The sequence below is a fragment of the Anthonomus grandis genome, chromosome 4, assembly GCF_022605725.1.
Source record: "Anthonomus grandis grandis chromosome 4, icAntGran1.3, whole genome shotgun sequence".
Taxonomy (NCBI): Eukaryota; Metazoa; Arthropoda; class Insecta; order Coleoptera; family Curculionidae; genus Anthonomus; species Anthonomus grandis.
In genome coordinates this window covers 39607629-39630762 of record NC_065549.1, presented here as the reverse complement: position 1 = coordinate 39630762, position 23134 = coordinate 39607629, and the positions used below count along the sequence as shown (strand labels likewise).

The following is a 23134-nucleotide window of genomic DNA, read 5'->3' as shown; positions in this document are numbered from 1 at the left end:
GCAACCTCGGATTGGGTTTTCCGTAAGCCAGTCGTGTGCGATAAATGAAGAAGGCGAAATGCTGTATGCGTCGTTCCTATACCTTATGGCTACCTTACGGCTATAAATTGGACTTGAACTTGCTAGTTTAATGGCTCTGTTACGAGGCAATCTGCCAGCATGATTTGGATATTCGGGAAACCCGTCGGATGTACCCTATTCCCCGAATCGATAATTTTCAAAATTGTTAATACTAAAATGCACGGTGACGCTTCCCCCACGATGCATCCGGCATCATCCGGCCTGGCTACCGGCGTGAATAGGTTCAGCTACCACTGGAAAAGGACAGGAAAGGGTCTAGGAAAGGGTTTCAAAGGATATGAAAATAAAAAACGACCAGGTATTGATTGGGTAAAGGATGACGCGTAAGTGGGCTATAAAATGTCAAGTCAAAATTTGATATTAATTTGATTATGTTTTTCTGACCATAATTCATGATGAATGGAAAAAGTAAAGAAAACACAAAATTACACTAATTAAAGCAGAAGAAACTATACCAGGGAAAGCAAGAATTGTTACTACTAAGACCCACAAGCTCTCAATCAGAAACAAAAAAACCAAGGACTTCTGTCCATAATCAAAAGCCGAATTAAAGCCGAGTTAAATCTACAGCATCACAAATACATTTAATAAAATTACAAAGGTTACATGTTTCGCTCGACTAGAGCATCATCAGACTTAAACAATAATTAAAATTATGTAACCCGAAAAAAGGAAAATTCAACAAAAACTTACCTTAACATACACAAAACACCTGACATATAAGTAAACAAAGCTTACAATAAAGTGGCACTATTTATGTACAAAGAACTCAAGTAAACAATCAAATCACTTTATACATTTTAGAAATCTAACCATCATTTAAGTGTCTAGAACTACTTGAGGTTATTAAAAACTAGGTGGCCACCAAAATCAAACTTTTCCTTAACACAGGACAGATCTGGGCTTTTAAAAGCTTTACTAATTTCCATTGTCTCCAACAAGTCTAGTTTTTTACTTTTGTTGCACTGATGAAGTATTTTTATATTTTGGCTGTCAGGAAAATTATGTTTGGAGTCGAGGAGGTGATTAGCAAAAGCCGATCTGGTCACTGTGATATCGGTATTTTTTAAATTTATATCGATATTTTTTAAGTTTTGATATAGTTTGTTTGTTGTCTGATAAAATTAAATGATAATTTATACTTGTTCACATACTGAAAATACATTTTATATATAGATTTAAGAGGGAAAAAGTTACTGACTGCTAGTTGTTTAATGGTAAGGAATTCTTTTTTAAAAGCTCCACGAGAAAGTGGGATGTTAAAAAGTCTGTAAAACAATGAATGGAAAGCAGCAAATTTATGTGAGGACGATGATGTTGAATTATATTGTTTAATATTATCTGTTGTTGCTTGTTTACGAAATATTTCAAAGGATAACTTATTTCTTTCCCTCTTAAGTAATAAATCTAAAAATGGTAAAGTGTTGTTCTGTTCCCGTTCGATTGTGAACTCAATTTTAGAGTGAAGAGATTTGACATAATTATGGAAATTTGTAAGCTCTACCTCACTTCCATTTCAAATCATACATATATGATCCACATACCGTTTATAAAAGATGATGTTATTTTTAATGACTGCTCATTATTTTTGTTTCTAAGTTACTAAGAAATACTTCACTAAGAAATGGTGATAAACAAGGGCCCATTGCTAGTGCCTCTTTTTGTTTGAAAAAACGGTTGTCAAATTGGAAAAAAATTTTGATTCAACACAGTAGAAAGGAGCAAAAGTAGATTTCCCACCAAGAGTGAATCAAGTTTCCCCCTGAGAAGATCTTTGACTAAGACCAGACAATCAGCGGGTGGAATGCTTGGAAATAAGTTTTTCACGTCTAGCGATATAGGCTGGGCTGTATCTGGAACGTGAACATCTTTTGGCAAAATTCACTGAATTTGTTACAGAATATGGCGCTTTGAAGTTTGAGACATTTCTAAGAACCTTATTAAGCCAAGATGAGTCAACAAAGGAAACCACAGGTCTAATTGGCATGCTAGTTTTATGGAGTTTTGGCAACCCATATAATAGAGGTGTTTTAGGGTTCATGGGCTATAGTTCTATTTTAAGACAAATATCAAACTCCATAAATCAAAAATACTCAGACATTATGGTTGACACACGCAAATACCAATCCAATACCTTCCATTACCAATCTACACTTCTAGTGTGGCTCAATATCTCGATATAATAGAACTACAAGCATACCAAATAGATTCTAGAATAATTTTTGTTCTCAACATACCACTGGTAGATCCTGAAAAATATACTTTGTTTAATTTGTATCCAATTCCAATATTGGATAGTCGAACAGGTCTTCACCATATTTTAACTACATCATATAAACACATTGCGCGAAATGATGATTCACTGTTGTATGTAAAATGTATGTAACTACGTTCCAGTATTCTTCCATATCCAATAGACACAGACGCCATCTGTGAAGCCCAACTCCTCAAACAACTAAGTCATCTACCCAGGACATACCAGACTTCAATAGTACTTGCAAAATACTACAACATCCAAGAAATTAGCCAAAACTTATGGCTAATAGCCGTTCCTGACCAAGAAACAAAAATATGAATATAAATATGAGCAGTAATTTTAAAAATAACATCATCTTTTACAAACGGTATGTGGATGATATATGTATGATTTGGAATGGAAGTGACGTAGAGCTTACAAATTTCCATAATTATGTCAAATCTCTTCACTCTAAAATTGATTTCACAATCGAACGGGAACAGAACAACACCTTACCATTCTTAGATTTATTACTTAAGAAGGAAAGAAATAAGATATTCTTTGAAATATTTCGTAAACAAGCAAGAACAGATAATATTATACAATATAATTCAACATCACCGTCCTCGCATAAATTTGCTGCTTTCCATTCATTGTTTTACAGACTTTTTAACATCCCACTTTCTCGTGAAGCTTTTAAAAAAGAATTCCTTACCATTAAACAACTAGCAGTCAGTCACTTTTTTTTCCCTCTTAAACCTATATATAAAATGTATTTTCAGTATGTGAACAAGTATAAATTATTATTTAATTTTATCAGACAACAAACAAACTATATCAAAACTTTTAGGTCGTTTACTTATTCTGGACCAATTTCGTCACAACTATCCCGCTTTTTTTCTCCCTTTGGCATAACCCCAGCTTTTAAAACCAATAATGCATTAAAAAGACATCTAATTAAAACTAAAGATAAACTACCCCCGCTATCTTCTCCGGGAGTTTATGAGATTAGGTGTAAAGAGTGAGAGAGTAGACTCTTAAATGATGGTTAGATTTCTAAAATGTATAAAGTGATTTGATTGTTTAGTTGAGTTCTTTGTACATAGATAGTGCCACTTTATTGTAAGCTTTGTTTACGTATAATATGTCAGGTATTTTGTGTATGTTATGGTAAGTTTTTGTTGAATTTTCCTTTTTTCGGGTTACATAATTTTAATTATTGTTTAGGTCTGATGATGCTCTAGTCGAGCGAAACATGTAACCTTTGTAATTTTATTAAATGTATTTGTGATGCTGTAGATTTCGTGTTTTTACCTTTTATAAAAGTGTATTACCAGCATCTTTGGGATAATGGATGAATTTTTCGAGCTAAAACAATTGTTCAAATGATATTGAGTTATTGACATATCTAATGCTATTTAACATTAAAGATAAGTTATGAGAGTTGATGAGCATTCAATGTAATATTAAACCAATCATGTAGCGGTAGCAAACAGATGAAGTTAAACCGTTATTTAAAAACGGACCAAAAACGGAAATTGGTAATTAAAGATCTATAGGGTAAAGCGAGGAGAGATAGCACGCGTTTTACAAAACATAAAATATCTTCTTTATGTAAAAAAAATTCAAACATTAAAAATACAGAAAATAAACATAAACTTTCGCATTCTTGTTATTCAGTTAAAAATCCTAAACACTCATCCTAGTGGTATAAAAAAATTAAAAATAAACTAGAAATCAGTCCGTTTATCCTACTCAAGCTAGGAGATTTTTTTGTAAATTGGTAAATAAACATTATTTATTTATATAGCATAATAAATATAAACTTTAGAAATTCAAAAAATGATAACCAATCAGGTGTTGCCTTAAAAGCGTGACTCCCTTTACTAACTTCCACTATCATGCTTCCTAGAATGATTTCTTATACAGTGCATTTTTTTTATCTCGGGTCATAGGGTTTTACGTGTAATATTTTCAACCCAATGTTAGAACCCGTTCTATTTAATCGATAGGATTGAAACTTGGAACAAGTGAAGTTTAAGTTAACAGACTTTAAAAAATCCCATTATTCTGCAAAAAAATTCGCGAGAAACCTATTTAAAATACGTTTTTCTGATGAAAGTTAGCTTTTTCTGTACCTCGTAACCTTCATTACCTTTACACTTCAAAGCAGGTAGACAAATATCTGACAGTGACACAAAATAATTGCTCTATTGAAATTGTTCAAAAACTCTTTAAAATTTCGATTTACACTACGGAGGAACGTATTGAGATGGTTTCAAACTACATTAGAGGAATGTCGGCGCAAGAAGTGGTAGATAATTTTGCAGTGTCTTATCCTAACCGTCCCGTCCCGTCTAGATCAACTGTACAACGGTTTCATGAAAAATTTATTACGATTGGATGCATCGCCAGTTCTCGCTTAAAACGAAAAAGAACCGAAACCATAGTAGACGAAGAATTTAAAATGGAGGTATGCTTGGCCGTTGAAGAAAATCCAACAAATAGTCTTACTCAGTTTGCTGAAGTTATCGGAAAAAGCAGGAGTAGTTGCTATAAGGCAATCAGAAAAGAAAAATACAAATCTTTTAAAGTTAGAAATGTTCAAGAACTCTTGCCTAATGATTATTTTCTTAGAATGCAGTTTTGTGAACAGTGGATGGAACGAATTAACAACGACCCCACAATTACAAAAAAAATACTATTTTTAGACGAAAGTACTTTCTGTACAAATGGTACAGTCAACAAACAAAATACTCGAATATGGGCGCGAGAAAATCCTCACGTCATCCAGGAAACGCATACCCAAACAAGACAGAAACTTAACGTGTGGGCAGGAATTCTTGGAGATCGAATAATTGGACCATTTTTCATAGAGGGTAGCCTGAATACTGCAAAATATTTAGAATTACTTCAGGTGCAGGTCATTCCCGCATTAGGAAACGCTGTTCAAAATGGCAGGATAATTTTTCAACATGATGGTGCCCCCGCTCATAGTGCAGCGACTGTTGAACAATTTATTTGTTTCTTGTTGATTTTTAAAAATATATTTTTGAGATTTTGAGGAAATTATTTTGTGTCACTGTCAGATATTTGTCTAGCTGCTTTGAAGTGTAAAGGTAATGAAGATTACGAGGTGCAGAAAAAGCAAACTTTTTCATCAGAAAAACGTATTTTAAATAGGTTTCTCGCAATTTTTTTTGCAAAATAATGGGATTTTTTAAAGTCTGTTAACTTAAACTTCACTTGTTCCAAGTTTCAATCCTACCGATTAAATAGAACAGGTTCTGACATGGGGTTGAAAATATTACACGTAAAACCCTATGACCCGAGATAAAAAAAATGCACTGTATGTACATTGAGATTTTGTTTGTTGGAAATAAAACGTTCAAAAATATAAAAGGATTGTAAAGTTAAAATCCAAGCAAGCCTTTTCAACCTAGTACCTCTTGGGTTTCCAGAGATGTTGATTGCAGATCCATAAATTTCTTTAACCAACCAACCGACTCCAAGCCAATAAATTTATATACTTTTTTAAAATTTAATTTATTATACGATTATATTCATTAATATTATAAACAAATACTTACAGAACAAAAACCGTTCCGAGCCAGATCAGATTGCTGTGGGGCCATTTCCTGTAGAACAGTCTATCTCTATGTACAAATCCGGCAGAAATAACAACTAGAATTTAAAAAAATAAACTAACCTATAAATATCAAACAGATCTAAGATATTACTTACCAAAATGTAGTAACACAATAAATATAACAATTAGTCTAGAAGTCAACAACGTCCAACTTCCTTCTTCGAAGCCGCCTACATCAGCTCCTCCCGATATATTTCTGTAGGCAGTAGGCGTGTAGAAAAAAACGCACCTAAAATAATAAAGGATTGAGAAAATTATAAAGTTATGAAAACTGGATTCGAGTTATAGAACTTTGAATAACCTAAAGTAGAATGTAAATGAAGACCTGAAAAGGTGAAAAGGGATCTTGGGGATATATTTAATTGCAGTTATCCAGGGTGTCCCCTGTCAAATGTTCAAAAATGCTACAGTATATACAGGAGCCACAAAAAAGTAGTTTGAGATAGGACATCGATAGTCGGAAGTGCCTCGTTTCCAAAACACAACGTGTTGAAATTTAAAAAAAAAATATTTTTTTTTCCTCTGTATTAAAAACGCTTTAAGCGTTTTCAATGAATTTTTTAGGTTTTAAATGATAAGTAGTAAGGCAACTTTTTGAGGAATTGCAAGTAATTTAACTTGTCCAGGGACGGACTTGCAGCACATGTTCATTAAATTTTATTAAAAAAATAAGTGCGCCACTGTTTTTTTGAAAAAAGTATTTTGTTTTGTATATCTTTATTTTAAACAAAACACAGCCCTTGCATTTTTGCGCTCCGACGCACCGTTTGGAGCAAAAAAATAAAATCTATTCCAGGGTACTTTATTTATTAGTTTTTTATTTCCCAAAATTTTTCCCCAATTTTTAAAGGTAATCTCCATAAAATAAATATTAATGATAATAATAACAAAGTGTGTATAGTTCATACGATATCAATCTGAACGGCAGAAAAAACAAACATGTGGGCATAAGCGGCATCTTCTTTATGAGACATAGGCGTGCAACGGAATTTTTTTTATTTAAATAAATTTATATTAAATATTAGTATATTAATTTATAACAAGGTATAGTAAATTTTTACTTTAAAATTATCCCAGACTCGCTAATTCGAAATTACAGTTTTTTTAATACTACTTTGAATTTTTTTAAATTTTTATCATGATAATGTGTAGTAGAATTTTTTTAAATATTATTACTTATAAAATGGGTAAAAATAAGAACTTACATAAAAAAAATTGTATTAAAGAAGTGTAGTCCCTTCTTGCAATGGAGTTAGAAGTTAAATTAGAAATAAAACCATCAATCACTCTCAACTAATTTAATATTCAAAAAACCAAAATGGGAGATGTCCATCATCAGGGTTAAATTTGATTTGGTTCGCATGTCGAGGGTGAGATGAACAATACATTCACAATTAAAATAGAGTTATATTTATGTATCGAATAAATTAAAATTTTACAAAATGTATGTAAAAGAGATGAAATACTGGTCAAATATCACAAAACCTTCTTAACCTAAATATAGATGGCGATGACATAATTAATTTACATCACATACCAATTTAATAAAAATTTGGTAAAAAACACTAAATGTTTTCAGATATGCAATTATACAGCTACATAATTTTTCATTAATTTTACTTAGAATGCGGTTTTTTTGCATTTCTTTAAAAATATAAAATATACTACGACTTAAAATTCACTATCAGAATTTTCTGAACTTGAGTCCAAATTTGGAGTGGAATATCTTTTTTTTTTCAACACTTCGAACACAATTCTTCCATATATCAGTTTTGTTTATTTCTTCAACAACTGCTCTTATGGTTCCTAAGACGAAAGCACTGCCAGTTGGGGAATGATTATATTTCCGTATTTTGTCCTTCAGAGTAGCCCAAATCATTTCAATAGGATTAAAAACGCAGTAATACGGAGGAAGACGTAAATTGTATAACCATTTGCCTCGCAAATTTTGTCAAGGACATATTCTTTTTTTAAATTTTCGTTTTTTATTATTTCCAATAACGCCTTTTTTGTCGCCTTTTTAGGAATCTGCAAGTTTTTAATTTCCATAAATTTCGCAATTTCTTCTTTTTTTGTGGAATTATTGGGAATTTTATTATGTAACCGGGAATGATATGATGCATTATCCATCACAACAATAGAATTTGGCGATAAATTTGGCAACAATTGCTCAGTAAACCATTTTTCAAACAGACTGGCTGTCATGTCTTCATGGTAGTCAGCAGAGGAGTTCTTAATATTTTTCGCCGATAATAATAACGCATTGGCAACAAAGCCGTTAATACCACCGGCGTGTAAAATAATGACGCGTTTGCCGCGAGAACAAGGTCCACTTAGTGTGCACATTTTGGTATTATCAACCCAACAACTCTTAACAAGGTCATGTGTGTCATACAGGTAAACAATTTCCCTTTTTGATTGACGATATTCCTTTATTTTACTTAAATATTCCTGCCGTCAGGCTACAATTCGAGGAGATTCCATAATAACCATTCTTTTATCTAGTTTTTTATATTTAAAGCCACAATCTATTAAGACGTTACGTAAAGTATCAAGAGATTTATACTTATAATCAAGATAATCCATATTTAATTTATTTTGAATTGCTTCTAACGTTGGAGCGGTGTTTTAAGAATAAAATTGATAAACAGTTCGGCGTATAACATCTCTGTCAGTATTATCAATTTGCTTCAGTTTGTTATTGTTGTTTTTTTCGTTTTACCGAATGATCGATCACAATCCCTGCTTTGATTATAGTGTAGACGGTGGTACGAGTCAGTTTAGTGAGCTCACACAGATCCTTTTTAGAATGTCATTTTGTGAGGCCTCGCTCATTTCACTTTTTAAACAATTAAAAATATTTAATATAAGTCTTTGGGCTTGAACATGCAAGTCTTTATTTTTAAATTCGGATTGATCTTGGTTTATATTGGCATCCAAATTTTCCATTTCATCATCAGACACATCAAAAGGTCTCCACAACGCCATCTTGGTGATTTTAGGTATTAACAACACCAACAATAACAAAAACAACAAAAATAACAACAACAGCAGCAACAATTTAATAACAAAAAAACGCTAAATGAAAAGAAAAGCAACAAATGCATAAACTAGAATTAAACGGCACGCGACCAGCACACTTCAAAACACCTGCTATACAGACGAATATGAAATATAAATAAAAAAGTAAAAAATCGCCTTTAAGCAAGACACTGGCGTTTACTTCTAGCCCGTTCACAATTCAAAACCTCTCTCGACTCGCCACTTGCCCTCTTCGTTTATTACACGGCATTCGCACATCCCTCTCTGACAAAGTTTTCTTGTTGAACGTAAAAATCCCGGCGTTCGTCGCCTTCGAAGCATATGAGGACTAATCACATATATTTCGTTTCTTATTTTAATACCTATAGATGCGGAATATTGACTGTTCCCCAATTTTGCCACCGTTCGGATTAAGATCGTATGCACTATACATGCTTTTGTTATGTTTAGTGTCGGTGCATACCTACTATCGTAGTTTTACGGTATGGCAGTCACTTTAATTAGGAGATCGGATCGAAAGTCAATTTTTGCCAGAAGATCGAGATACCATACCCAATTGCAAATACTGTTATCAAGGCGATAACTACGAACTTAAAAATATATATTTTTAAGTTCGTGGCGATAACACGAACAAAAGAAAAAATTAATGACAGTAATTAAACAAAAGTAAAAAATCAATTATTTAATTAATTATTATTTAGTTGTCTCGAACTGTTTTAAAAGAAAACTGGTAAAATTCAACCGCCTTGGATTGGACGAGCTTGCAGATATGCATCTTCTGTATGGCGAAGTGCGAGGAATTACTTTGTTGGCACAGCGATTGTACAGGCAGCATTTTCCAGATCGTGAATTTCTCAAACGCAGAATTTCAATAAAAATTGATCAAAGGTTACGGCTCAATAATGGGTAGTAAGGTAAGTATTATTAAAAGTCATAAATGGTGATATCACGTTTTTGTATAATTAATGTTTTAAAATTCGATTGTTTTTCTTTACAGATTGATCGAATAGTTGCAAGGCGGTGCCCGGTAGCGTATTCACCGACCATCTAGTGTTAAGACCGTAATAAGGATTCATCGACGCTGATTGGTCAAATTTAATTTGAGATGACGTATTAGACGTATGTCGATACTTAAAACTCTTAAACTCGAACTCGTGTTCGTGGTTCGTTTTTCGTTTGTTCGGCGTTGTAGGGTGTTGTTGTTGTTTTTAAAATCTCAAAATGTATGATTTAACAAATGTAACTACGAAACTAAACGAGACCTTTTGTGTTGTGCTAGAGAAGTCCGAAAAAGCATGTGCTACTTTGCGGGCCAACGTTAATTCTGAAGAAGAGGTTCAAGCATTTTTGTTGGTATTTAGCGACATAACCAAAACAAATTGGATCGTACATCATAATGTACCTTCTTCATAAAGGTAGGGGCATTATATTATTCCTTGTCTATGGGTAGGTGCTTGATAGCATACGAATTAATTTGGCTTTTTGTATTTTTTTATACGCATTCCTTACCTTACTAATATCCTTTTAGAATGGTGTTTCACAAAGCTTGGTAATGTCATCACAGTTGTAAACATAAGTCCATCCACCAGAAAACAGAGAGAAATACTGGATGTAGCGCTGCATTGGATATTAAAATCAAATTAAATACTGTTAACACTCGCCGCAGTGATAAATATTTGGCTAGATCTCCACCAATATGTGCAGTTGTGAGATTTGAAATTGAGCACAACCACAATATTAATACAAGTAGTGTTTTAAGATTACTTAGGGTATCAAAAGAGGTATGTGTGGCAGCTGTACCTACTTAGGTATTTATATAATTATATATATATAATTTTATTTGATTTAATTTTTTTAGACCATTTCTATATTTGAACTGCGGTAGATCAGGTGTCTCGAAATTTCAAAGGTGGTGCAGCTATTCGCGTTCAACCAACTTTTATTGCACGATGAAGAAATGAAGTCACCAAGGGCTCAAATAGCTGCTTGACGCCCTCCAACAAAATTTAAGTCTAACAGAGTTAAAAAAAGGCCAAGAAATTTACATAAAAATATTATGGCAAATTTACCCCGTGCCAAATCTCATGGTAGGTAACTAATCAATAAATTGGTAGATGCTAACCTTTTTGTGTATTGATATTATCTAATTTTTCTAATATGAAAATAAGATTGTTAATCAAACCCAATGTTACCTTCTGTGTTGTTATGTATCTTTGCAATGTGCCAGAGTTATTTACCTTATTTTATATTTTATTTTCAATGTATGAAATAAAGAAGTTCGATATTATAACAACTTTATTTTATTTATTCTTTTTATACAGTTTCTTACAAGTTTAACAAAATAAATCATTTATTTACTGACAGAAGGATCTTTCACTCGCTTTACAACGTAACATTCTTGATCATTGTCAAACTCAAAATTTCATTCTTCATAAAGAGTTGTTAAAAAACCACAATCAATCAAACATTATATTTTTTATAAAATTTCACAATATCTACATCTTTACATCAAAAATACGGATCACGAGCAGAAAAAAGTAGTACCTAGTGTTACAGTTTTTTTATGAATGATTAAATTTATCTAGTTATAGTTGAAATTAAATTGAGTAATGCAATCTTATGCCCACAAAATCATAAAGATTAAGAGAAATAATTATTTAAATGTACAACCCCTAAAATAAAACTCATACTATTCAATTTGTAAATGTTTATTGATTATAATAAGAAAAAATAAAAGAAACAAAATGTGATTCACCCTAAAACCCAAAATATAACTAAACAGAACACTTCTCGTCATATTAACACAGGTAGGTACACAAATAGTTAATCATGTAATGGGCACTTTATACGGCACTAAATTGTTTTATTTATAGTTTTATTGTTTTTTTTTAATTGAAATTTATCACGAAAATTAGTCCAAAATAGTTAAAATTCAACTATAAAAAACTTAAATTAGATGTTCACTCCAAAATTCATTTACCTACCTAATCGATACTCAAATCTTGACCAATCAGCGTCGATGAATCCTTATTACGGTCTTAATACTAGATGGTCGGTGAATACGCTGCCCGGTAAGAGATACTATAGGGAATGAAATTATAGCACGTATTTAAATTAAGCCTAATAATAGCAGTCGTAAGTTAGCTTCAGCAGTTGGTTGTGCCAAAAACACCGTGCACCGAGTACTACAAAGCCCTAATCTTCATCCATTTAAATTGCAAAAGGTGCAGCATCTTATTCCCGGAAATGCTCCCGAAAATGCTCATCGTCGTCTTGAGTTCTGCAAATGGTTTCTCCATCAAACAAGTCAAAACGTCAATTTTCCAGGTTTAATCCTTGCAAGTGACGAAAAAGTATTTCCGCGCGAGAAGTCATTTAATCCTCGCAATAACCACGAGTGGAGCAACCAAGGCCCCCACTCTAAACACATCAGAGGGTATCAGCAGAAATTTCACATTAATGTTTGGGCGGGTATTCTTGGCGACCACTTGGGCCTTATTTTCTGCCAGATTACCTTGCCGGTAATAGTTACTTAGTATTCTTGCAAGATGTTCTGCCGGGCCTAATTGAAGATGTGTCTCTCTAGTTGCGGAAAGAATTCTTAGATTCAAGCACGAAGACTGTCCAGCGCATTTCGCTTGTAATATAAGCCCAGTCCCTTTGCCAGAAAGGTAACCTGATTTAACACCTTTAGACTTTTTTTTGTCTGGGGCGCCATGGAACAGCTTATCTACGCAACACCTGTAACCAACAGAGAAGACCTAGTTGCTAGAGTTGTAGTGCCTGCGAACTTTCTGCGAAACGATCTAGGGGCCTTTGCTCGCGTACGAGCATCTTGGGTCAACAACAGGTGCAGAAAAAGTGTAGAAATGCATGGGAGACCTTTTGAGCATTTGGTTTGGATTGTTTATTGTTTTTTTTTGTTATTGTTTAAATTGTTTTTTTATTACTTAAATTGTTCTTTTTAAGTTGTTTTTAATTTTTTTTAATTGTTTAGTTAAATTATTTATTTTTTATTGTAATGACAATAAACTTTTCGTTGTGACAAAAAAATTTTGAAAGATCCTTGAAATGATTGTTCCTTCCTTTTTGAAAGATTATATTAATTTTATTATTTGCACGAAAACGGTGCGTCGGAGCGCAAAAATGCAAGCGACGTGTTTTATTAATAATTAACAAAATAATTCATTTTTTTTTTAAAGACAGTGACGTTTTTTTTTTTCTAATTAACATACATGTGCTGCAAATCCGTCCCTGGACAGGTCAAATCACCTGCAGTTTCTCAAAAAGTGCCTCACCATCTACCATTTAAAACCTAAATATTTCATTCAAATCGCTTAAAGCGTTTTTAATATAGAGGAAAAAATCGATTTTTTTGAAAAATTTCAACACCCTGTATTTTGGAACGGACGCACTGCCGACCATCGATGTCCTATTTCAAACTAAATCTTTCTGGCTCCTGTATGTACTGTAGCATTTTTGACCATTTGAAAGGAGACAGCCTGTATATCGCAAAGTAGATTTTGAGAATAAAACGTAACTAATTTAATAATGACGATATCTTACCTGCAAGGCCCCAAGTCTGTCAATGGTTCAGAACACATTTGTTGGCAATGGCTAGCTAGAACGCCAGCATAGCAAATTAAGACTGTGATGACAGTCGGTAGGAACTTGATACCGTAGCACCATAAAATAAAAACTGTATTCTAAAAAAAGGTAGATAGTAAGTAGAATATAATTAGAATCTAATGTAATAGTTTCTTAGTTACTAAAATTTCAATGTTAAGTAATTTCTATAATTATTTTTATATTTTTCTTAGTTTTCTCGTATATCATGATTTTCGAAAATGTTATTCATTTATATTTGTTGCTTACACACCAACACTTCTATTTCCTTAAAAACCAGATAAATGCAAACTAAACGGAATCACCAAAAGAATACGGTGATTGAATGATTTGAATTTTCTTAACGGCATTTAAATACGCTTTAAAGTACGCAACTTTTTTCTAATTTAACCTAGGCTGTAACTTCAATAGGTTCTGAGATCCGCATGCTTAGGAGCCTTATCTCGGACACCGTGTATATGTACGCTTTTATAACAGCAACATTCTATAAAGGTTAAAAATTTACGCATCAAAATAGAAAACATACATCGAGAATAAGTTTTTTTGGAAATAAAAGTAAATAAATGATAAATTACATATAAAGGCACTTACATCCCACCTAAATTCAGCCTGGATCTTCCCCTGAGGTTTCTTCATGACGTCGGGATCTACGGGGTTCATAGACAGGGCAATACTAATGGCAGGAGCCACCACACCAGCCAGCCATAAATTGTGACCGGTTGTCATTAACTCAGGGAGCATAAGAATCACAGCGGCGACTTGCATCAGGCTAAGAATAACACAGCAACATAACCAGTACTGAACTGAAATATAAGATTCGAAATTAAAATAAAAGAGATTGAATAAGAGAGAAAGAAAATAGATACAAAAGGTTAAAAAAAAATGTCAACATCTGTCACTAGATGTCAATATTTGATATATTATGTAAAAGTTTAACATAATCTTCATACAAAATAATAATTTTATTAAAACATTTCTAATATTGGGTAATGGTTTCGAAACAAGTATTGATTTATGCATATATAATATAAAATACATTAAATTCGTTACATAGTATTAGTCCAAAGCAAAAAAACAAACTATATTACATTCAATTTTAAATTTTAAAAAGTAGAATGAAAAATATACTTTATAAGTTATAAGACAACATATCCTTTACCTTCTTGTTCCTAAAAAAGTCTTCAAAATTACACTTTTCCGTATTAGTAAATTATTGACCATATCACTCATATCGTTATTTGTTGTTTGCAGGCAGGATATTCAAGAACTTGTCGTGAATCAATCGTATTCAATGGCTCTTGATCATTCAAAGGCATTTGTTTGTAATGATATTCAAGTAAATGATATTTTTTCCTATGATACACAAATATAGTTTCCGGTGTTCCGTAAGGCTCAATCCTCGGCTCACTATTATTGCTAATATGTACCTCAGACTTACCTGGTGTTGATAATTCTGAAATACTTCAATATGCTGATAGGACATACAGTATTGTTGACTGTGTAGATTGTAGCTGATAATGTTAACACCGAATTAGAAATACTAAATGATTATTCAACAGAGCATAACCTGATCATTAATCCTTAAAAAGCGAAAATGGTATAAAAGAAATAGCAAGGAGAGTTAAATGAAAATAGAATAGGTTTGTGGGGATGTGATATCTTCAGATACGTGTTTCTGCTTATTGGCTACTACAGAGCAGAGCAAACAAAACATGATGGTAACTAAGATTCAGAGTGGTATAAGGCCAGACAATGTAAAAATGGTCATTCCTTGATACTTAGCAGACCAATATCCCTCAGCTTTGCACCCACACCTTTATCATATGTTTTGATATCTCGTGTTAGACACACACATCAATTGTATACGTTTTGAGTCCTGCTGTTAAAAATATGAACCATATATTGGATATGCAGATTAATATATTCAGAAAATCTCATATTTCCATCAAGTAGTACACGAAGATTTTCAACACTATCTGAGCACTCTATAGTTGGTTCATCAATTTTATTAATTATATTGACTGATATTGCTATGCTTGACATTTATGGGGATTTAAACTTAAAGAGTGATCCTTACATTCATAGAAATATAAAGAAACAAAATAAAAATAGTTCTGAAGTTGTTAAGTGGACCCTCAAATGATATCATACATTTAATTTAACGCATGGTGTACGATCCCACAACAAATTATTCATTAATCGGTACGTTTTAATACTAAAACCAAAATTGTTTATAATAGTAAGTACCAGGTGATACCAGGTGTAATTTTCCACTCCCACACACCACTTAATTTCATTGGAAATCTGCAGGGTACAATTTGCAGGAGTGCAGGCTGAATTTTCCCGATCGATTCTGACAATGAACGTAAAATTATTAATCCTAGAAAATAAATCTTATGCTTTTGAGTGTTCTGAAAGTAGTCAGATTTTTCCTATCAGTTTGCCTCAAAAATGCCATAGGTCACCTTTAAAAGTGCAGTTGTGCAAATATGATTTTTGCAAAAACCAGATCGCGTAGAGAGCTAAATATTGTACTGGTTAATATCTTCACGTATCTGAATACCTAAAATTCATTCTATTACCTTAGTAAGAGTTGCTAGGATGCTAGGATCAGCGATAGGTTATTTAGGGTTAGAAGGATTACAAATGTTAGGAACCGGTAAAAGATTTGACCTTGATCCTTCCATGTAGTAAGAAAAGTAGAAGTCTCTATGCACGTTTTTACTAAATCCATAAATATTGGCAAAATATCTTTATATGTTTATAATTTTTTTAAGTACATTTGCAAAAATAGATGCTAATCTAAAAGGTTCGTGTAATATATGTTAGGTATAACATACTCATACTAAATATTTTTGAGGTCTTTTTTTGCAAAAATAGTAGTTCCTTTATATAATTCCTTTGAGCTTCAGCTCTTTTGTTACGAAAATTGGGTGATTTGTATTCCCTATGCCACCATCCAATCCCGTGATTCTTCTTTTTTTACTGAAACCTTTAGTATGTATATTGATTTTTAGATCCAATTTTTAAATTTTGATGATAGATTTTATGCCACGGTTTGCCTCAATATGTTTAATAACTTTAAAAGTTTTTTACTTCTTCTCTTTTTTATTCTACCAATCTGTTTCTTTCTTCGCCATATTTTTCGTTCAAAAAAAAATCAACAATAAAATTCGCGTATTTGAAAGGCCAGAATTTTGTGGTCGTATATTTGGCAGGTATGTTTTGACATAGCTTGTATTTTTTTTAGCACTACAATAAAGCATAGTAAGGTAAAATGAAAAATCTACGGTCTCCCTCCACTTGTTTATTAAACGTGATGTGTCCCGTGTCCATCATCAGGGACTATTAAACCAAATGTCCAGTTGAACCAATTTCCTGTTCAGTGGATTGTTCTTGTACCTGCGGTCTAGAGTAGCCAGACTGGCTTTCTTAATAGTAAAGAAATAGTCCACACTTGCAGTGGCGTCTTAGATTAAGGTAAAATAAAACTTCTATCACTTGTTTATTTATTCATTTCTTCACTATTAAGAAAGCTAGCTGGCTACTCTAGTCCGCGAATACAAGAACAATCTACTGAAAAGGAAATTAGTTCAACTGAACATTTAGTTTAACAAGGAGTGCTTAAGAAGAAACCTGAGGCCCAACTATGTCACCCTGAGGTCTAAAATATCTCCTGATGATGGACACCGCTGTGTCCGAAACATGTCGGGATTTATAAAACAGAATCACGTTTAATAAACAAGTGGAGGGGCAAAGTCAGATTTTCACTTTACCTTAATCTACGACTTCATTACAAGCATGGATTATTTCTTTACTAATAAATTTTAGGCTGTCTTTTACATTTACTATGGAATAAATAGTATTTTTTTATATATACCGAGCGTGCAAATTTTATTCTTCAAAAAATACGTATGCACTAACATGCAACTGCAGGCATAAATTCTGCTTAGAGACAAATTGCAATAATACGCCCTACATGTTGGACATTTCTGCGTTCTATTTGGGTTAAAATGCAGTTAGTGCATGGAGAGTAGGAGACACTATCCAGTTCTTTCAATAATTTGTGAATTAAGATCTTCGTTTGGCCGGCCGCGTATAGCCAGTTCCTACATTGTACAACGCACTCATTCCAAAAGTCGCGCTGTATCGTGGTATACATTGGCTAAGAAAATCGCGCGTAAACGAAGGACAAATCCTACCACGATACAACGCTCTGCGCTAGGTCGTGGTATACATTGACCGAGAAAATAGCGCGAAAGTGAAAGACAAAATCTACCATGATGCAGCGCTTCCCGCCGAATGCAGTGTCGAATAAGGGAGCTGTTGATTAAGGGGTTAATAATTCTAGGAAAGTTGAGAAAATTAATGACGATGCATAAAATGTATTTATTAATAACAAAAATAAGAACAAAAATTTAGTTATTATAATGTATATACCTACTCGTAAATAATTTAAGAATAAGTAAAAAATTGCTTTTTAACAAAATACAATAAAACTAGTGCTGTGAACCATGTGACTTTGCATCAGGTTGTGCCTTAAGAATGTTATCGGCAAGATTTCTTTTTCTTTTTTTTTGTCTTCCTAATTCATCGTTGGTGGGACGACCAGCCTGAATCCGTTTCGCGCCTGAATGCAAACCTGGTCTAATTTTGCGCCGCGATATGGAAGTTGGCTGGACTCCTATTTTTCGATAAATTATTATAGTTACTTTTAATTTTCGCTAAAAAGCATTCTACTTATGCTGGAGTTTTAATTTTAGATAACACATTGTTTATTTTTTGAATAATATTGGTCATATTAGGAGATCCGTTGAGGGAAGCAATTTCAGTTATTCTTGAAAAATTCTGGGTAAGGTTTTGTACAGCTACCTTATGTATTTTTTCAAAATCATCCTTTTCAGTAGACTGATTTTGTGTATCAATTTCATTGTCTATTTCATCCAATTTTTCAATCAGTCTACGTTCAGGTAACATACTTTGGGAATCTTTGTGAATATCATCCATGTTTTTAAAAAACTCTGCAGGAATGTTTTCTCCGAAAGCAACTTTAGCTAAATCTTGTTTATCCTCTTTTGTTAATAATGGTGCCGTGTGTATCCTAATGCCGTATTTTTCTTGAACTGCATACAAGTGTTTGCAGAACCGACCACCTTGACCAAATGGACAATCACACATTGCAATATCAGTGTGTACTGTATACAGTAGTTGATTGTCCGATTGTGATGTCACCAGGTAAACATTTCGATCAATTTCAGTTACACGTATACCTTTAATGTATTTAGAAAATTTCAAATATGCAAGTTTGTTTGAAGTGTGTCGCGAATTAGCATGTTCTAAATGCCGCCTTTTGTGATAATTTTCGAAAACCTTAACTATAAAGTCAATTAAAGCGCAAGAATTAAAAGAATGACAGCGTTCCAATACAATGTCTTTAAATATGCGAATTGATGGCTCCACATAATTATTCGAGTTGTTCCCTAGAGTAATTAAGTTATTGCGGTAATGTAGACGCCACTCTTGACGACGGCTCCAATGTGCATCTAGATAAATTTTTAAATTTTGATAATTATTATCATGGCAATATTCTTGAGTTAAATTTTGAAAATATTCCGTACATTCTTCATCAGTATTCGCAAAAATCACTAGTCTGAACGCTAACATATTTTTTTTTCTGTGTGTTTTTTCTATGCAGTTATGGGACTCCCACAACCACCGTCAAAATGCTTGGCAAACATGGAATGTGCATAGAAGTAAGTGTGATTGTGGAAAAACTGCTTTAAGAGCATTCCTTGAGTTTTTAACCTTTCCAACCACATGTGATTCTTGTCAAACAACCTATGCTTTTTATAGCATGTTTAAGAAAAATCCTTTAATCCATATCTCTACAAGATACTCATTTTGATAACAAAAAATGCAAATAGAACATAATAACACATGTTTCGCCTCACAAAAGCACGAAACTCTAACGCGATTGGAATCTTTTTTAATCTCAATAAATAAAAAAATAATAATAATAATAATAATAATTACCTGAGCTCCACAAAGTCTGCCCAAAATTCCTCGCCTCTAAAATGAGATGATATATGGAAATGGGATCTGATCTATTAATAGTCAAGGAGCACGCTATCGAGTTCAATAGGCACGATAAGTCAGTCGGGCTAAAGCAGTTTATTTTCCTGTAAACTTCCATTTTTTGACATACTTGAGGATAAAGCGGTTCTACTGAAATCCTATAAAGAAAGTAAAAAATGTCAATTAAAAAAACATATTTTTTTATAAGTTTATTAATACTTTAAACTTTTCATTATACAGGATGGGTAATGGGTATAACTCTTAAAATAAAAATGTATGCATGGTCTAACTGTCCCAACAGATACAAAAGACTTGAAAATAATCCAATTTAACAATTAGTTGATTATTACAAATATCGATTCGAATCTTCAAATTCACCTATTTATATAAGCTTATGCCGTCCTCTATATACAAAAAATGAGCCAGTAAATTTTTAATTAAAAAAATAACAGTATTTTTAGATCGTTTTACTTACGCTGCATCCGCCTGCATAAAAATCCCAGCGTTATCACAGTTTTGAGAAGAACCCAAAATACAAACTACTTCCCGGTAGTCTTGCATAATTTTCAGCATTTCCCTGGTCGCCGTGGGAGTGCAGTCAGTAAACAGGGATACCAACAGGGGAACATTATCGATCAGTTCTATATGAGGTCGAATTTTATCTATTCCACGAGGCAATTTGGCCTAAAAAACAATTAGAGTTACAACATTGTTATGTGTAAACTGAAGTGTTAATTGTTGCAAAAAAACAACATTTTTTTAATCTCATTAAAAAAAATTATTTATTAATACAGCAATTATCAGCACGTGACTTTGCCTGAAATGGATTTAACGCGCTTTATCGGGAAGGTGAGCATTTGGCAACAATGCATCCCTAAAGCAAAGTAGAACACTGTTCGTCTCGCAGCAGACGGGTCAATGTTACCAGAGATTCATCGGGAGGAACCAATTCGTGCATTTTTTAGTTTGCATGCGGTTGGACTTTTTTGCGTTTACTTACAAACAAGTCGCACCCGTATTTTGGTTTTTCAAGACGTTTGATACGTAAAGAAAATAACATTTTTGTATTAGTTCAATCAAAATATCCTCATGTTCTTCTGATAATACAGTTTATTCACTGTCCAAATTGATCGGATTTAATTTATTCATAAAAAATGCTTTTATATAGGAGGGTATTAGTATCACAAATTTAGGGAAAGAAGGAATGAAATCTAAAAAAGTTTATAATTTTGTCTCACTTTCAAATATATGTATCTAAAACAGTTTTTAGTAATTAAGATATAAATAATAAATTAGACATGTGAGTGACTTCAACGAGAAGCAACTCTATAGATCGAAAAAAAAATTATCTCATTTACAAATATGCTCAACACAGTTAATTGGCAATTAAAATACAAAAAATAAATTATAATAGTAATGTACTTTAATTACCCACACTACATTAATATCACAAATTAATTTATACTGTACAGCCTAAGAATAAAAATCTAAATAAAAATTACAAAATAAAGATAATAAAACACAAATGGGGAGGCTAACCGAAACGAAGTCCATGTCGGGCTCAAAGCAAACGCTCGGATACGTCAATTTAGATTACCAGGACGAAACATTTTCAGAGTATAATACCACCCCCATCTGTCATTCCTTAGTCAGGGTGGAACTATCCTCAAAAATGTATTACTATCCTTTAAATTTTTTAATAAATGGAATAGTGGGTCGAGTTATAGCTTGTTTGAAAGGTTTTTTGATTCTCTTTACGGCTATACCTAGTTTAAAGGACTTTACTTTAGCGGTTCTCAAGCTATTGACTATTTTAACATTTAATGCAGTTTTTTGGAAAATAATCGCAATCCTTTGTCAAACAATTAATTAATAACAATCATACATAAACACTAGTCCAACAAATGCTGAAAAGGGCCACCGTTAACCTCTATGCAATAATACAGATTTTGTTATCTGTTGGCATTCTAATGTAATCCTTTCGCGCAATTCTTCTATTGAAGCTGGTTGGGTAGCATAGATTTTACTCTTTAGGTGACCCCCCAGAAAAAAATCCAGAGGAGGTCAGGCAACCGCACGGCCCATTCAACAGAGCCTCTCCGTCCAATCCAGCGACCAGGATAGTTCTCATTTAAATTATTGCGTACCTATTGAGGGGGCCCACCATCCTGCTGAAACATCAACTAGTCTTCAACGTATTGATTGTTATTGTCATTTTTAATTATGTTCGTGATTGCCAAATCGATAGCTTCTTGTAAGATTTAATTTTTAACCACACCAAAAGCGTAATTTTTCGTGATGTTGAGTATGTGCTTCGTGATAAATGTGTGGATTGTGGTCCGACCTATAAGGGCAATTATGACGGTTTACAGTGCCGTTTAAGAAGAACGAGAGTCATCTGAGAAATAAACGTTAAACACATAGCATAAACAACTCCAAGCGCCCAGTGCAACCAAATTTCTCTTTCGATTTACCTACAAGCGTTTCTGAGATTAAACCGTTTATGACACTTCGTCTAAAATCTTTAGCAGACATTTTTGGTAACTCCAACCTATTATAAATAATATTGGAATTTACAATTGATGCATCTAATAAGTAAAAAAATATTCGATGCCACCACTTTTTACTGCGACGGTCAATCTTGTAGTTAGAAAGTCTTTGGTCAAATATGTCGACTCCATTTATATTAAAATTGTAATCGATTATAGATTCAGGACATGGAATTTCAGTAATTTGTCCACTTCTTTCTTTTCTTTTTACTGTTCCTACATCTTCTGGCTGATGAAAATTTGATAACATGTGAACACATCGACGGTCTTTCCATTTTGCAGCTAACAATCCGGTACTGCTTGTAAACCATTGCACATCACCGCGTTTCAAATTCTTGTCTGGTTTAAATGTTGACATATGACGACGATTAACATTTACGGTTCCAACAGCATGGATTTTTCTTTCTTTTAATTGTTAAAATAGATCGACGCTAGTAAAAAAATTATCAACATATAACACATGGTCTTTATTTTCTAAGTGTTTTATCAAATTTGTAACGACTCTTGAACCAAGGCACTTTTCTATCTCACCAGTAGGTGATTTTCCAGTGTACAAATCAAATTTTAGGCAATAACCAGATTTATCAGCTAACATCCACATCTTAAACCCCCTTTTGATTGTTTTTTTTGGCATGTACTGCTTAAGGCTACTACGACCCTTAAATTTAATCATTGACTCATCAACTACAACTACTTGATTAGAAATTAGGCATTTTTCAAAGTTATGAGTCAACAGTTCTAGCATAGGGCGAATTTTATAGAGCTTATCATAGTCTGGGGAAGATTTTGGAGGCATCAGAGAATTATTATTCAGATGGAGATGACTCCAGAGCCATCCAAATCTTTTTTGGGTCATTACTGAGCTGATAAAAGCAT

General features: G+C 33.0%; 1 protein-coding gene across 4 annotated transcripts in view; it reads right to left on the bottom strand.

Moving 5' to 3' along the window:
* Positions 1 to 23134, bottom strand: part of LOC126735592 (transmembrane protein 94) — a 105177-nt gene that overhangs the window by 13161 nt on the left and 68882 nt on the right. For 3 of the 4 annotated variants that reach the window (XM_050439630.1, XM_050439631.1, XM_050439632.1), the window contains 6 exons: positions 20185 to 20393; positions 19668 to 19867; positions 14226 to 14437; positions 13575 to 13714; positions 6062 to 6195; positions 5908 to 6001 (listed from right to left, as the gene is read on the bottom strand). In XM_050439630.1, coding sequence (XP_050295587.1) covers positions 5908 to 6001; positions 6062 to 6195; positions 13575 to 13714; positions 14226 to 14437; positions 19668 to 19867; positions 20185 to 20393 — 989 coding nt within the window. Of the gene's footprint in view, positions 1 to 5907; positions 6002 to 6061; positions 6196 to 13574; positions 13715 to 14009; positions 14119 to 14225; positions 14438 to 19667; positions 19868 to 20184; positions 20394 to 23134 lie in introns of those variants that run through there. The other variant, XM_050439633.1, reaches the window with a different exon arrangement.